Below are 16223 nucleotides of genomic sequence, written 5' to 3' on the forward strand. Positions count from 1 at the left end.
TTCGATGGTCTTTTCATACAATCCCTAATTGTCTGACGTCCTTGGGTGCACTTAAAATAACACGGCGTGCGCGGCCATGGGTCTGACAGTAACATATGGTGGGATCCCTCCTGGAGGGGAGATGTCATCTGCAGGGAGACTTTCCTTGCTTGGCGAAGGTGCCATCCTGGGGGCTGGAGACAAAAGATAGGAAGACGTGCCTTCAGACTCCCTGATTCTTGCCTTTCTTTCGGTAATCCCCTCGTCCCTGTCCTACTTTCCAGCCTGACAGTTTCTATTCTGGGTTTCACTGGCCTGATTCACCGGCCCCGCGGCCCGGGCTGCCGCGGCGGCTTCCCCGGAGGGGCAGGCGAGGCCTGGGCTCGGCCCTGCCGCCCCAGCGCCCGCACCTTGCCGGTGGGTTGAGCAGCCAGGGGCAGGGTCCCGGGGGGCCGGCTGGTCCCGACAGGCCTGGCAGATCGCTCCCGGCTGCGGCAGGCCGGTGATCCGGGGACGGGAGGCCGCCAGCCTCCGCTTGCTGCCCCGGGCAGGTGGGCGCCCGGCGCCCGGCCCTCACGCCCGGCCCCAGCGCTGCCTCGGCCGAGCGAGGGAAGCAGCAGGCGCTGCCGCCATGCACGGGTAGCAGCGCGGCTGGCTCGCGGGCTTTGGCGGGGTCGCCGCCACCGCCGGGGCAGGCAGCGCAGCCCAAGTCCCGTTTGAAACTCCGGTGTGAAGCGCCCGCCGGCCGACCGGCACGCTCCCGGCCCGAGGGGCCCCGCCGGCGGCAGGGCCCGGGGGACCGACCCCGCCGGAGCCGCGGTTGGGCGCCGGGGTCCCCTCCGGAGCCTGGCCCCGGCCCCGCTGCCGATGCGGGCGTTGTCCGCCAGGCGGCTCCGCGCCCGCCGCCGCGGCGCCCGGAGGAGGAGGCGGCGGCGGCGGCGGAGGGAAATTTCCTGCCTGGCTGCCGCCGCCTCTGCCCGCCGCCTCGGGCCGCAGCGCGCCTGGGCGTCCCGCGGCCGGCCGCGCCCGCCGCCGCTGCGCGGGGGCGCCGAGGGGCCCGCCGAGCCGGGGAGCGGAGCGGAGCCGCGGAGGTGAGCGGAGCCGGGTCCCGGCGCGGCGGAGGGCGGGAGGACGGGAGCCGCCGGCCGCGGGGCAGCGGGCAGGGGCGGCGGGCGGGGGCCGCCGCGGACGTCGGCAGGTGCCGGCGGCGGGGGACGGGGCGGGCAGGTGCGGGGGCAGCCCGGTGCCCGGCGGCGGGGGGCGGCCAGGCCGTCCCTGGGTGCGCGCCAGGAAGCGGCCGGGGCTTGGGTGCGCCTTGCCGCGGGGCTTCGGGCCGGCCCTGGCCGCCCGCGCTGCCGCCCGGCGCTGCGCTCGCCCTACGGGGTTTCGCTGAGGCGGGAGGCGACGCGGCTGTCCTTTCCTCCGTGGGGTGTCCGTCCTCGGGGGTTACCGCCGTGCTGGGGAGGCCGGAGGGATGGGCGCGCTCCCGAGGGAGCCGAGAGGCCGGTGCGCACCCCGGGGTTGAGGCGCGGGGGCCGGGGGCCGCCGTGCCGAGGGGCTGTGACGCCGGCCGGCGTGTCGGGGCGATGCGGGACGCAGAGGCGCTGGCGGGGGCTGGGGCCGGCCCCGCGCTGCCCCGCTGACGGGCACCCCGGGTAACTCGCCCCACGCCGGCCGGGGAGCGGCGTGTCTGGGCTGCCCGGCGCCCCCCCAGCCCCCAGGATGGGGCGGCAGGTGAGCCTGAGCGTTACGAAGCCATTTAACTGCCGCCCGCACAGCCGCGCCGCGGCCCTCCGGCTCCCCTGCCGTGAGCGGGGCTGTGGGCGCACGCAGCGCTCGGGTGCGGGACCCGCCGGCTGAGGGGCTGGCGGGGCCCGGGACGAACTGTTTTCCTCTCCCCTGGGCAAGGCCAGCGTTGTTAAACCCTGCGTGTGCCCACTGTGCTCGTTCATGGTTGGCGGTCACGCCGCTGGCAGCGCGGCGCCCCGCGGAGCCGCTGTGGGTGCTGCCGCGCCCGGGCAGCCCCGTCTCGGGGGGCCGCGCTCCCGGCTCCCCCGGCCCCCGCCGGGCGAAGCGCCTGGTAATTGGAGGTAGGTGTAAATCCTGCAGCTGGTGAAAAACTTTGTATTTGCTTGTACAGGCTGGTGGGGAGAAAGCAAATAAGGCTTTCACAGAAAAAAAAAAATCCAATTTATTACCTCCAAAAATAAAGGACTTGTGGTTTTTCCCCTCCCTGCTTATTGTTGAGTTTAAAATCCTGGGAAAAATAATGGCAAACCTCACAGAGATACTGTAAAAACACCTTTTAATTGTTTCCCATCATTAGAGGGTTTTTTTCACTTTAATCATGAGTTGTAGAGAGGGTTAATGGATATCTGCTGTGAGATAAAGCAGTGTTTTTTAATTAGGAAAGGGTGTCTCAATATATATTTTTTTTTTTTTTTTTACTTTTGTGTGAGGTTCCTCTCTCCTTCTGGCTTATTTCCATAGAGTGAGGTGCTTTGCTGTGTGTTCAGCTTCTAAATCGCCGCCTGTGTCTGATCTGTGTGGGGTAGAGCCCGCGGAGTTAAGACATGACATCGCTTATTGAGCTTTTTTCCTAAGATGTTGTAAGCTCTATGAGAAAATCTGGAAAGTAGGAATAAAGAGGCAGAGAATTGAAAATTATGTCTTATGCGCATGGTAATCTTGGTTTCTGTGCATGTTGTGCGTTAGGGCTTATTTAAAAAAACCACAAAAAAAGTTTGATGAAAATTAATGACATTCAGCTGGAAACTCAATGTCATTTAAAAGAGATTTCTACGTGGATATAATGTACTCTCCTTGTCCAGGAGGCTCAGGAAGTTCCCAGTTAGCTGTGCTGGGCAGCAGATGAAACCATTTAAGTCATGATGTGGGGAGATGCCGGTGGTCTGGTGGCACCCGCCCCACCTTGTTCTTGCTTGAGGTGGAAGTTGGGCCTTGAGGAGAAGAGTCCCTAAGGCAGGTGACGATCTGTAATTGCTGTTGATGGCACTGGGGGGGCTTGTGGGGCAGCCTGCTTCTGCCTTGTGCTTGGGGGGTAGCGCTTGAGGGAAGTGTGGGGGTAAGGGTGGAGGTGGGACAAGCAGAGACCATCTGGCTGAGGTCTCCAAGAGCAGCAGGACTGTGCTGGTGTGGATGCAGGCATCGTGGGGCTGGGGGGCCTCTCCATTTGGGGCAGTGAAGGCACTTAAGCTGAAAACGTTTTTCTCCAGTGACCACATCAGTTGTTTTAGAAATGTCGAGAAGAACGGAAAGAAAATTATGTGAGAAACAAGATGGTGTGGGTGTAGCGTTTGATTCTTTTAATTTGCTCAGTCTTTGCTCACAAATAGAATAATTACATAGGAGCTGTGTTACACCAGCCATCATTGCTGTGCTTTGCCTAACATACTCTGTATTCCTTAAATACGTTTAATATATTCTTCCAAGTAAAAGATAAAAACGGAACTTCTAGTTTAAAAGCTTCCTATGCCCCTAACACCTTTAATAAAAGCAGACATCTTATATACCTCAAATCAGTGTGATGATGCTGGTTGGACTACAGTAATTTAACCTCAGCCTGCGAGGTGCAGGTGCGAAGTTGGAAATTTTAGCCCATTTTGCTCCTAGTGCACTTTTGTATCTTGCTGTGCCTCCTCTTTTCCACTTCATATGTTTATCTGTCGTCTAGCTCAATCGAGGTTTTTTATCTGTAGGAGTTAAGGGTTGACCTCTGTCAGGAGAGCTGTCTTGAATGCCTGTTTTCCTTGGTCTTATTTTTATAGAATCACAGAATCATTTAGGTTGGAAAAGACCTTTAAGATCAAGTCCAGCTGTTAACCCAGGACTGCCAAGTCCACCACTAAACCATGCCTCTAAGCACCACATCTACATGTTTTTTAAACACTTCCAGGGATGGTGATTCCACCATGTTTTTTTTCCCTCACCGTTCACTGCATTCCCAGCTCCCGGGCCATATGGCCCTGGGTGATGTCAGAATTGCACCATGTGGACTGAAATTATGGGAAGCTAGAAGATGGTGGTTCGAGGTCAGTGTAAGACCTTCCTCTTCTGCACAGGTTTTCAAGAAGCTGAAGTGGAGGACAGAGCTGTGGTGCACGTGTTGCACAGGTTAAGTAGGCTCATGCATATTCCCAGCTGGAAGGTGACAGCGGTGGCTTATGGGGATTTGAAGTTTGTGTTTTCTTGCTGGCTTTCAGGATGGAGTGCTTCATTGTGGCAAAAGTTGCACTTGTTAAAGTTGTTTGTTGATGGCAAGACACCTGCCTTGCACTGGCCCAACATGTGCCTTTTCATTCTCCTGTCAGACAGCTTGCGCTGTAAGTTGGTTTTTTGGAGCTGTTCGTTTTTTGGGCCAAAGCTGCTGAGCTGTGTTATTAACTGAACTAGTTTTAGAGCATGTTATAGGAATACTTTGACCAGTGTACTTGGTGACCTTTTTCTCTTTTGTTTAAGAGGTTACATGAAGAAAAATGGGTGGACAGGGCCTGACAAACTGCAAAGTGAAAAAGAGCTGTAGGGAGTCAGTGGCGCAATCCTGCCTTGTCGCAGATGCCCTCGGTGTTTTCTGAGAAGTCAGCTACACGTGTTATTGGTAAAGTGTTTATGTATAATTTTTTCATGTTTGATGATGTCATGTAAACCTGTTCAAGATTTCAGAGCAGATCAGTCCTACCGTAGTGAGGAACAAAAAAGAGCCGAGGCAAGTGCCCAGCGCTACATAGAATGAAAACCAGGAAGATAAAAAGGAATACTGAATGTCTGCACTACTGATGTGAGCAGAGTCCACCCTGCTTGCTGAAGGAGTGGGAGGTTCTGCAGGAGAAATTGTTCAATATATAGGGAATCTGAGGATTGCATTTATACCTCAATTGCACGATATTGTTGCTTTGCATATGTGATACTGTGTTTCAGTCTCTATTTCCAAAATACTCTTCAGCACAGATTTCTGACAGGGCTCAACACCAGGTGGAGGTCCTGTGTCTGAAGGTAGTATCGGAGCACTTGAAGGCCATAAGCAATGAATGAAGAGGCTTTAGTGGAAAAAACGTGCTTTTACATAGAAACATTAAGGTGAGTGACTCTATATCTGGAAGTACCCTGAAAATTTCTCAGCAAAAGCAGTTGGCAAGAAAACACATGTTTTTGCTGTTTCATTGGTGTCAGGGGGGTCAGTAGGGAGGGACTGGCTGAGCAGTGGTGGCAGAACTCTGTGTGGAGCAGAGATGGGGGCAAGTTGAGATCTTATTCCTGCCCAGAGGAGGAGGAAGGTGGCTGTGACCTGTGCTCCACCAGACAAACCCACAAGCCCGCAGTCAAACCTCTTGTCTTGGGAGAGTGATGATGGCGTTTTAATTGTTATGTAAAACACAGCCATCAGGGGCAAGGTGAAGAGATTGCTGGGTAGACAGGTTACATGTCAGTTTCCTGAAAGGTGTGAGGGGCTCTTAGGAGTTGTGTCAGGGTTAGCGAGAGTAGTGCATTCAAAGCAGATGGAGAGCTGCCTGAGAAATTGCTGCTTGTTTAAAATGGAAGGCCTGTTACTGTAACCACCACGTTTGAGTTTAGGGATAACCATCTGGTCTACCTGATCGTGGAATGTAAGCAGTGTGCTGTATTTCAAGGAAATACTTGTTGTTTTTTTTAAATTAACATATAAATAAGAACAGTGCAACGTGGTCTCAGTGAATAATGTACTCACACTGAAACTTGGTTACTTGCTCCACACCCAGTGCGTGCTGGGATGCTGCGGCTTTCCAGTGCCACAGCCCTGTGCCCTGGAAGCAGCAGCAAAGAAGCCAAGCCCGAGGGCTGCGGTTGTGATGCCTGTGGCGAGCATTCTTGATAGGCATTTCATTATTGATTTCTTGATACAGTAGTAGTGACAGCAGAATCCCTCTGTAACCTAAAATATAATTTGATGCCCTGTAATCGAAAGTATTGTAAATTGAATTGATACATTATTAAAGAGTTCTGAATTATCTTATTCTTCGTGGAGCAGCATTTATGGGTCCCGTATGTGATGCTCATTTTATGAGTTGAGAACTGTCTTAGGGAATGATTCAGGTGTCACTTTAACTGATTTGTGATGTGGTGCAGCAGAATTCAGGCTGAACGGAAAGTGGCTGTAGTCACCAGGCTGCTCTGTGGAGGCTTTCTGCAACCTTTTTAACTGTGATTGTATCTTTTTATTTATTTATTCCCCTCCCCCCCCTTGCCTGTGCCCTTCTGTAGAAGGTTCCATCCAGCTGTAGGCTTTGTCCTGTCTGATAACAATATGTATTGTGTAATTCCAAATGCTGTAAGGGTTAATATTTAAAACAAAAGGGAAAAAAAAAAAAAGGTGCCTGTATTTGTTCCAGAGGTTTTGCTGAAATGTAGATGTCTTTTAAATATATGTGTACAACAGGCCAGAAGACGTGTAAGCCAGAGAATGAATGAGCTACTGATAAGACAGAGATTAGGAGAAGCTCAGCACCAGCGATTTGTTGAAGTATTTGTACAGGATTTATTTTTGCATTGTTCACAACATGGAACATATTTTTAAGGCCTGTACACAGTGTTGCGCTTTTTAATTCAGTTGATTTACTGCAGGTATAATAATTCATAAATGGTATCCTATTGCCTGCCAGAATCCTCTTGTGTTGTCTGCAGATGATGCCTCTGGGAAGTGGGAGGATAGATGGGAGATTTTTTTGCTGATGGGAGAGGGTGATGCTGTTGAACTGTATCTTGATTGCAGTGTGCTCAGATTTTTCTTCCTAAGTAAGCCAGCCAGCTGATTATCTCCAGCGAAACAGCTCCCTGAACAAGTGTAGCATTAAAGGCTGCTGTTTGCTGTCCTCCTGGCCCTGGCAGTGAGCGAGGGGACAAGTGGCCTCGCTGACAGGCTGTCCTGGCCCTCTTCCCACTTGGTGCCGTGGCTGTCAGGCACGGGGGGGAACTGCCTCTGCTGAGCCCCATCCGCTGCTGGCCATGTACATCCCCTGTCCAATAGCAGTGCCCTAAAACCACCCTTTTTACTTTGACTCCTGGCTAGTGACTCACTGTTGAAGTGGCAAAGTAAAAAGCTGGTCACAGAGATTGAGGTTTGCTCGTGCAGCAGTGATGTAACTGTGTTCAAAGGTGTTTCCTGGCTGAGGGAAGAAATAAAACCGGAAAAAAAAATTGTTGGGGTAGTTGGTTGCTTGCAGTGATGGCTTATTGTCACTGGAAAACGTGGCACAACTCAGTTGTGGGTTTTTCTGTCCCTTTTATCCCCACTGTAAAAAGTTCTCAGTCCTAGAAACTTAGGCTATCAGAGATACATTTTTTTTCTTCTAACGTGAAGTAATAATTTTTGGTAAAAGTGAGAGATCTGAGCAGGTAAAACTAAAAAACAAAACTGTAAATCAGGTAGAGGTAAGATGAGATACAGACTAAAAACGTTATATGAGTGATGGAAGTGACAGGGTTTGGATTATTGCTGTTGAGAAGAGGCAGCTGTTCCCTGCGGGAGAGTCAGGGTGCCTCTGCAGCTGGAAGGAGCTATGCCAGTCGCCTTGCTGTCCTCTGAGGATAACACACAAACAAGGATACAGCAACGTCCAGAATCACCGGGAAGAATGCAGTCTCAAAAAGGCTTTAGGTTACTAGTACTACAAATTTTTAAGAAAAAGCAAATAAGCAAATAGCAGATTTACAAGGGAAGCAAGTCAAACGTGTGTTACACATCACTTCAAAAAGGTCAGGCAAAAATAATTAGATAAGCTGGAGGATAAACTTTTCTACCACAGCAAGGGAGTTTGGTGAACTAGGAGGTCTCCTCCCACTTCTAGGTTTTACTGCTCTGGAGGCACAATTCAGAATGAAATACACAGCTCCACATGGATGACAAGATACTGCTCTAAGACCAGTCGGTTTCAGATTTCCTGATGGTTGGGTGTTTCTTTGATTGTGGTTCTTGTCCTTTCTTCCTCTTCAGTAAAATCAATCTCTCTTTCATCTGAAATAACTTTTAAAGAAAGCTTAGCTGCAGTGGAGTGCTGCTGTGGCTCACGATGGTGCCCCTTGCAGGGGACTGAAGACTGGCAGAGTGACCTTGGTTATCAGCCAGCATAACCACACTGAGATGAACTGTGGGACCATGATGCTTCTAAACATCGCTTTCCTGTGGATGTGGTGTAATGTGGATTGTAAAGAGGACAGAATAGTTTGGTTGTTTATATCGAGCTAGTACTTCCCTGGCCACCCAAAGGGCATGGTTCCTCACGGTCTGCTGGTGCCCTGTCTATGCGTTCCCAAGGGTAGGACTGCACTCTGTGAGGTCCATGCTATCTCTTCTTTTATCATGGCATTTTCTCCCATAATTTGTTGCCTCCCTTGGTTCTTTTGATGGATGTTTTTATCACAAACAAAAGATAACTCTTTGGTGTGTGAGAGAAGGCCCGTGTAATCATGACTTGAAGCCAACGATGACAATTTGTGGTTAAAGACTCTCTTGTGTTCGGTATATTCGATGAGGGATCTGTAAATATTTCCTTACCAACAGTTCTAATTCTGTAGCTTCAGAGCAGTTTTCACTGCTACGTGGGATGCATTTCAGTGTGTTTCTTAGAGGGGGCAATTCACTTCGCGACCAACCTTTCTGTCTTCTAATTTATTTGTAGCATAATGTGGCAATTTGTAAACATATCAGTGTGTAAAATCTGCAGAGAATGCACCAGAACTTACCAGGATACTTTCTTGTCTTGTTTGCCGGAGCAGTGCTAGGTCTGCGCTTGCTCCTAGTGTGCATCAGTTGCGACTTTCAGTGCTGCAAGACTCTGGGTTAGAAGAGTGTGAACCTTTCAAAACATATTTAAAATTATTTTTTTCCTAACAGGTTTTATTGCTAAGCATGCTGATTTCTTTACTTGTAGCTGTTTCTCAGCTTAATTCCAAACTAACTGCAAATCAAAAAATAAACAAGTAAACAAAACCAGTCTTGTCCAATACAAATATATTAACCTTTCCTTCACCTTACTTACTGTTTCTTTTAGTAAATTCCATGCTTATTTTCTTTTGCCCTTTAATCTTGTTACCTTTGTTTGTCCTTTGATGTTTATTTTTCTTTGTATTCCTAGGGTTAGTTTCTGCTGTGATATGCTGTATGTTGTTTGAGCTACAGTGCTGTGCTTTGTCAGAAGTAGTAGGCTACTCATTTCAACAAGCAATGAGTAACGTGTGTATCCCATGTTCTGTGGGTTTAGATGTCTCAGGTACTTTCTAGATTTTTTAATTTCGGTTTGGGTTTCATGAGCATATTCAATCATACTGCACAATGAAACTTAAAGCATTTCATTAAGCAACAATGTTAATTTATCTGCTGCCTGTTTTCTACTAATCTGGTACAAATGGGCAGTTTGCAAATTGCTACTGAGAACAAGATTGTGGTGAAATAGCTTTCATATTGCAGAAGAAAAGCCTTTGTATAACCAAGTTAAAATGATATATGCTTTTCCTTTTAAATATAGGGATGAATTTAAACGGTTCACATTATTATTTTGTTTGCAGTTGTCAAAAGCTCGTTCATTTGAAGTCAAACTACCTAGCTTGCTGCTTCAAATTGCTTTTAAATTACACATGTGCTGATCAGTCTTGAAAAGCCAAATTAAAAACTCAGCTGAGGGCACATTTTAAGGCCACAGATACAACACTTAATTCTAATCTGTTTTTCGCAGGCTCACCTCCCACCTCCAGCACCTTTCTGGTTCCTGGCAGAACTGGGGGGAGAGGAAGTTTCAGTGACTTAAATATTTCTAGGAAGGCGGGGAGGACAGGAAAAGGTGGAAACGTTTACATAATGACCTATTTGCATTCCTTAGTTTAAACTCTTAGAAACAAACTTAAGAACATGTGATGTTGAGATAATTGGTACTATCACAATTTGTGATTTATTTTATTTTTTTTCCCCCCGAGGGGACTTGCTCCCATTCCACTGTAAGTCATTCTCTGTTTCACCTGAGGACACCATGGCTTGATCTGGGTTACACAGTGATCTGCAGGAGACCTCTTGGCAGTCAGGTTCTTCACTTTTTTTAAAAAAAAAATTAAATATTTTTGACTAGTAAGCTGCAGAAGTTATTTAGAGGTTATGTGTACATGTAATTTGCTTGAGTTGTAATTTGTACTGAAAAAGTTTGAGAATTCCTGTACTACGTCAAACGGTTTACCCTTGAAATGACCTCATTCACCAGGATCTTCAGAGGAAGGAACTTGAATAATTTTCTTGAAAAATCACTGAACCCTCAAAACTCTCTGTAAACAGTGCTTTACAGTTTCTAAAGGCCCTTGGTTAGATTATTCTCTAAAATGCAAGCTTAATGCCTTGCAAAAAAGATTACTTATTTTGCCTAGTGTAGCTCTGTGTGCAGTTAACATCTTCAGGTTCAGTTCTGCCAGTCTGCTGCTGCCCCACTAGCAGGTCTGCGTGCTGCTTTTTCCTCTAGTAATGTATTTAAATGTAATACATTGTGCACAATTAACCTGTTAAAATGTATTTTAGAATATTATTTTTTTTCTGGTACTCAGTCCTTTCTCATCTACCAGGCTCTTTCACATCAATTTTAGCAGCTGTAATGTCTACGCTCCTGATGTTGGTTTTGCTTTAAAAAAGTGTCAAGAAAAGATCCTGCAGTGACTAAGCCTCCATGACATCTTCTGCATCTTGGAGAGAAAACCGGTGTGGAAGTACGGCTGGCAGAGCTGGAAGCAGCTTGCACTGTACTGTTCCCGGATAACATACCGACTTCTTTGGGGCATTGTGCTTTCTAACTGATATTTGACTGCATCTGATATTTTCATAGCTGTCAGACTGTGGGAAATAGAGGTACCTTCTGCTCCTCTTTGGGGATTGTATAAAAGAGGACTGAAACACAGGGACCGTCAGAAGGAAGAGAGCACAGAGCCTGGGAATCGCTGCTGGTTTATCTCCAGCCTGCCCCTGTAATCCCTGCAGCACTAATATTGTAAGTAATTAATACTGTGCAGGATGCTTTGGTGCTGAAGACTTTCTTTAAGGACAGTTTTGTGCTGTGTACTTCTATTGAAATTGCATCTAAAGATGGACAGGCCATCCCAGAGCGTTTGTCCCCAGGGCACCTTGTTCCAAGAGCTGGGCTGCGGCCGCCTGCCCCGCGGGACGTGGACGCTGCCATCGCTGGGAGCTGTAATCGGAACCAGCTCGGAGCGTGGGAAAGGAAGGAACTATCCTGCCGGACGGCAGTTTGCAGAAATATGCCCAGCTGTCAAGGGGCCGGGGAGGGGGGAGCGCTGTTTTGTCCATTTTCCACCTAGAAATGCGATCACAGCTGTGTACACCGGTTTTAAGAGGTGTTACATGCCTTTTTTTTTTTTTTTCCTTCATACCTGAACTTATATATATTTCAGACTCTTAAATTTAATGACTTTTACTAAACGTAGTCTCCTTCAGAACATCTGGGCTCTCCTGTTCTCATACAACTGAGACTGTGCTGTTGTCCTGTGCTGTTACGCAGCCCCATCTCTATCCAACAGTGCTTTGAGCAGCTTTTACCGTCTTAAATGATGATGTCGTTATGCAAAGACACGTTGAAAAGTTGGTGGATTTCTGGTCATTTAACAATATTGTTCAATGTGTGGTAAAGTTTTTCACGATGCTGATGTGTGGCTGTCCTGCAGGAGCTCTGCCAGTGCTCCGTCCCGCTGCTCCCAACCCTTGTTGCATCCAAGTGATTAATATCCTCTTCACTGATTGAATGCGCTGGGTTTGATTTTTTTTATTAAGCTGCTTGCAAAATGTGTTTCTGAAACTGTTGGTGACTCAGATGCATGACAGTTACTTCCCCAAAGCACATGCCCTTTGCCTGGAAGTGAGTAGCAGTGTTCTTGCCCTCATTTCTGGGCTTTCACCTGCAGCACCAAGCCCTGTAATAACCGTTGCATGACTGATAATGGAAATGTTGTCTTTGTAGCAAACAGAAAGTGAGGGCCTGACGTGGTTGAAGTGGTTTTCAAGTCTCTGGGCTGTGTTACAGAAAATTGCATATCCTCATGTATTGCTTTCTGGAAGTGTGTTTTGTTATGGCCAAGAAAGAGAGGCTGAATCTTCAAGGCCAGTGGGGCAGCAGATCAGTGGGATGTGTTAATAGATATCTGTTAGTAAAATTTGTAGTAGGATCACTTTGAAGACATTTATTTTACAAAAGTACATTTATGGAAAATGTTTATATTGTATTTACTTTATTAAAGAGAACAACCAACCAACCAACCCAAACCTAAAAGGCTTGTCCTGCAAAGGATGGTGTGCTCTTTTGATGGTACTTTAAAATGCTTAGGTTCATATGCTCCCTTATTAATTAGATGGACAAATTGAAGTTTGGTGGAGAATAGGTGCTGTATCACAGTCCTTTGCACGTGAGGCATCAGAGTTAAAATTGGAGCTGGCATATGCTGCCTTCCTCCCTAGCTGGATTATTCTCATAACAAGGAGAATGAGATACGCTCTGCAGCCCCTCAGGGAAATAGTCCTCTTACAAGTGTGTAGGTGTGAACTTGTGTTATTTTTCTGTGTTTTGGACATATTTATGTATATAAGAAATGTGTGTTCACACTGACTGTATCTTAACGCTACTGCTTTTGCCATAAGAAGAATGGAAACTTGATGGTCAGGTAAATTTTCAAATTCTTGGATGTGTTTATGAGGCATGATACTCTTTAATAGACTTACAAGCCTCAAATGTCCTGTTTAATAGTGTGCTTTTCCCAGGTTAATTTAATGTAGTCATGTGTTTTCAGAGGCAAATTATTTGTGAACATCATGTAATTAAAGCTTCTAGGAACCTAGATGCATTGGTATTTTAATATTGCTGGAAATTTGAAATTGTGTATTTCCCAGTTTATAAGCTTGGGGATGTGCGCTCCCCAGCACTGTACCCCTAAACCAGCAGCCTGGTTTACCTAACGACTCTGTCTTCAGTCATTAGAGAGAATCTTCTGCAGGGATAATTCAGATAACCTGTGGACTTCTGCCCTGTGCTGAGAGCTCTTCTGGTCTCAAGACACTTGTCCCTTCGTTGAGGGAAGGGAGCATGGGGAGATCAACTGGTCAGGTCCTAGTGCTGGGTAATGGACCTTTCCTGTGTCTGCTTGTGTCTATCCGTATACAGAGATTGATTCATACTGCTAAAAGACACTTATCAGAGCCAACAGAACAAGACAAAATAGACTGAAGTATTTTTGATGCATTATTTCTAGTAGATGAATAACTATGATCAGGTGATAAAACATTGGTAGACAAAGGACGTGGGCAGTTTGAATGGGAATAAAGCACGGTGTGATTTTTAGGTTTGATTTTTAGGTTTGATTTGAAGTGAAACTCCAGCCTTTTGATGTTTACTTCCCAGGGGTGGAAGTGGCTCGTGTCAGGAAACGGAGCTCTTTGGGGAGGGGCAAGGCGAAGAGAACTGGTAAGTGTGAATTCAAGTGAGAGCTTGAATGGTGGTAGTGGTGAGTAGTGGTGATGCCCGGGTCGGGCGAGGTTATGAAAACCCAGAAAAGGGCAGGGTTTGAAAGGCTGAAGTGGGCTTGCAGGTTCTGGCTCTGGTCATTGCCTTCTCAGTGTAGCCAGGTACAGGGCAGAAGTTGCAGCTGGTGTGAGTGGTGTGCTTCCCTGTTTCTGCTTTGAATGAGAACCTGAATCCAAAGAACATCTTGCAAATATATCTTTATGTGCATTGAAGTCTTTGTTGTAAAAATGATTTTTATAGCAAGATCTCCTCTTATTTTTCAATAAATTGAATCCAGCTGTGCTGTAGCTTTCACTTAGGTAAGCACATTTCCTGATTCCCTTTAATTTTATAGAATCACGGAGTTGTTTAGGTTGAAAAAGACCTTTAAGATCATAGAGTACGACTGCTGCATGAGATTGCACCCATCCATTTCGAGGCATTCCATGGCTTTGATGGTGGTTATTGAGAGTTGCTTCAGGATGCAAGAATGAAATGAAAAAGCTGAAATTTTAAAGAAAATACTGTATTTCTTTTGATAAATTTTCACAGGAGGTGATACGGGCACATCTGTTGATGTCTAGTGGGCTGCTGCTCAATCCTGACTTGAGGAACCACAAATACCCATTGTGTTGGGCAACATGACTGGCTCCAGAGCTCACTCGTCCTCCAGCGCGAACACTGCAGCTATTCATGCCGTCTGCTTCAAGGGGCTGACAGCAATCTTTATCTCTGCATGGAAACTAGAATTTTCTTCAGGGACAAAAGCAACAAAGCTTGAGGGGGGGAAAATGACAGTGTTCAGCACCAATTTATTTCACCCCGTCAAGGGCAAGGCAGGAGTGTAGGGAAGTGCCCCCTTCCCCAAGCCAAAGGTGATACGAACTTTTTATTTTCTGGGGCTTGTGGTTGGGTTTTATATACGTCCATCTTTCTCACAAATGAGGTATTTCTATTTTTTTAAATCTCATTCCGTCAGAAGGGCATAATGCTTTTCTTAAAGATTCCTCATCGTATCAGGTTTTTTATTATTATTCCATTTTTTTTAAGACTATAGTATTCATTGTGTATCAATCAATTGTATCTATGAAATATAAATGCAGTTTCAAATTATTGTCGTGATCTCAGTTAGAAGGAAAGAGGAGCTTTTTTGGCTTTGTTTCAGCATCCAAAAATCAATAGTTAGAGCGATAAGGCCTATGAATGTCAGAAGTACTGCATTGCTGGGAGTTGGTGGCACGTCAGAATCTGCCGCTTAGGGGTTTGCAGCAGTTAAGCCGTAGCTAATACATTTTCAAAAGTACGAAAGAGATTCTGTTAATTTTCAGGGCCAAAAAGAAACAAAACTCAGAAACCGCAGAGGCATTTGTGTAATTTCTAACTCTGTGTTTAAGAACTCCCATGGGAACCTCTTCAAACCAACAGGTGTCTTCTAGCTTTTTAGGTCTTTGTTGTTTCTAGGTTTTTAGGTTTCCTTGGAAACATATAAACAATTGCATCACATGGCTGCACTTTGATCAGAATCTTTAAATACTGAGACTCGTTTAATTGCAACACAGGCTGTTTGGTAATATGAGTTTGTGAAATAGTGTGTCGTTACGATAGCTTTGTACCTAAGTTGTGGTATATATACAAATTCAAGCTGTACCAGGATAGTAAGTATGGCAATTGGTAATTGTTGTAGTAAAATTAATTTTGGGTTTGCTGGGACAGCAGTGTCGGGGTGTTTCTTTGGTTTGTTGTTGTTGTTTGGTTTGGGTGTCATCATCCCCCTCCCTCCTCAAGTTTATTTTAATTATGACCAAAGTTAAATAATTGAGCAAGGATGGTATTTATGGCAGCAGTTCCCTGGTGTTGCTGGGCCTTAAAATAGGCGGTTTCCCTGTACCAAATCCCTATAGCCCATGTTGCTTCTGGATTGTTTGAAGCTGTTAATTTTCTTTTTATTTTTTCCCAAGGCATGCAAGCAGGTATTGGATACATTTACACCGTTGTGTCTTTTGTAGGAAGAATGGGCAAAGAAGCCATTGCCTGTTTATAAAGTTTCTGGAATGCTAGAATCATTTGGGCGCTTTGTTTCCAAGCAAACAAAGTCAGGACAGTGGGGAAAGGATATTGTGATTGGGCCTCTGGGACTCTACTACTGCATTTTATTTTGAAATAGCCTTTAATATTTCTGATCTGATATCCTGAGCAATATAAGAAAATTCCAAGTGGACGGCTAGCTTTCCTTATTTTGAAAATGTCTGTGCTTCCCCCCATTATTATTACTATTTTTTTTTCCAAACTTAAGATGCAGGTTATTTTCTTAATGCCAGAACAGCTTATCTTCTGGTGGTGCACCAGTGTATCTGAAAAGATCAGCAAAAATTAACTCTCGGCACAAATCATACCAGCTAACGTAGTTCAGTGTCCTGCCTGAAGGTAAAGCAGAAAATAAAACAGTGAAATAAATTATGGAAATAAATAACATTGCAAGAGGGAGCGTTGTGTATGAGGGTTAGATGATGGATGTTGTTTGAGACTGTCTTAAGTGTGTGTCCATGAGCTTTTGGCCAGATAGGATCAAGTCTTTAAAAATTCAGATCTTCCACGTGTGTCTGAATGAACGAGGAACCTTTGTAGTGTTGGATCCTAGAGGGGACTAAAATTATGACATGGCCTTGTGGTCTGGAGATCTGAATCCAAACTGCTTCTCCTTCCACCCTTGAATAA

The 16223-nt window shown here is 46.3% G+C and overlaps 1 protein-coding gene across 1 annotated transcript in view; it reads left to right on the forward strand.

Annotated features, from left to right (window-relative positions):
• Positions 1-831: 831 nt before the first annotated feature.
• Positions 832-16223, forward strand: part of PTPRE (protein tyrosine phosphatase receptor type E) — a 109149-nt gene continuing 93757 nt past the window's right edge. The window contains exon 1 of the mRNA XM_055719962.1: positions 832-1070. Coding sequence (XP_055575937.1) covers positions 847-1070 — 224 coding nt within the window. The 5' untranslated portion in view covers positions 832-846. The remainder of the gene's footprint in view (positions 1071-16223) is intronic.

This window comes from Falco cherrug, chromosome 9 (assembly GCF_023634085.1).
Source record: "Falco cherrug isolate bFalChe1 chromosome 9, bFalChe1.pri, whole genome shotgun sequence".
NCBI classification, from domain to species: Eukaryota; Metazoa; Chordata; class Aves; order Falconiformes; family Falconidae; genus Falco; species Falco cherrug.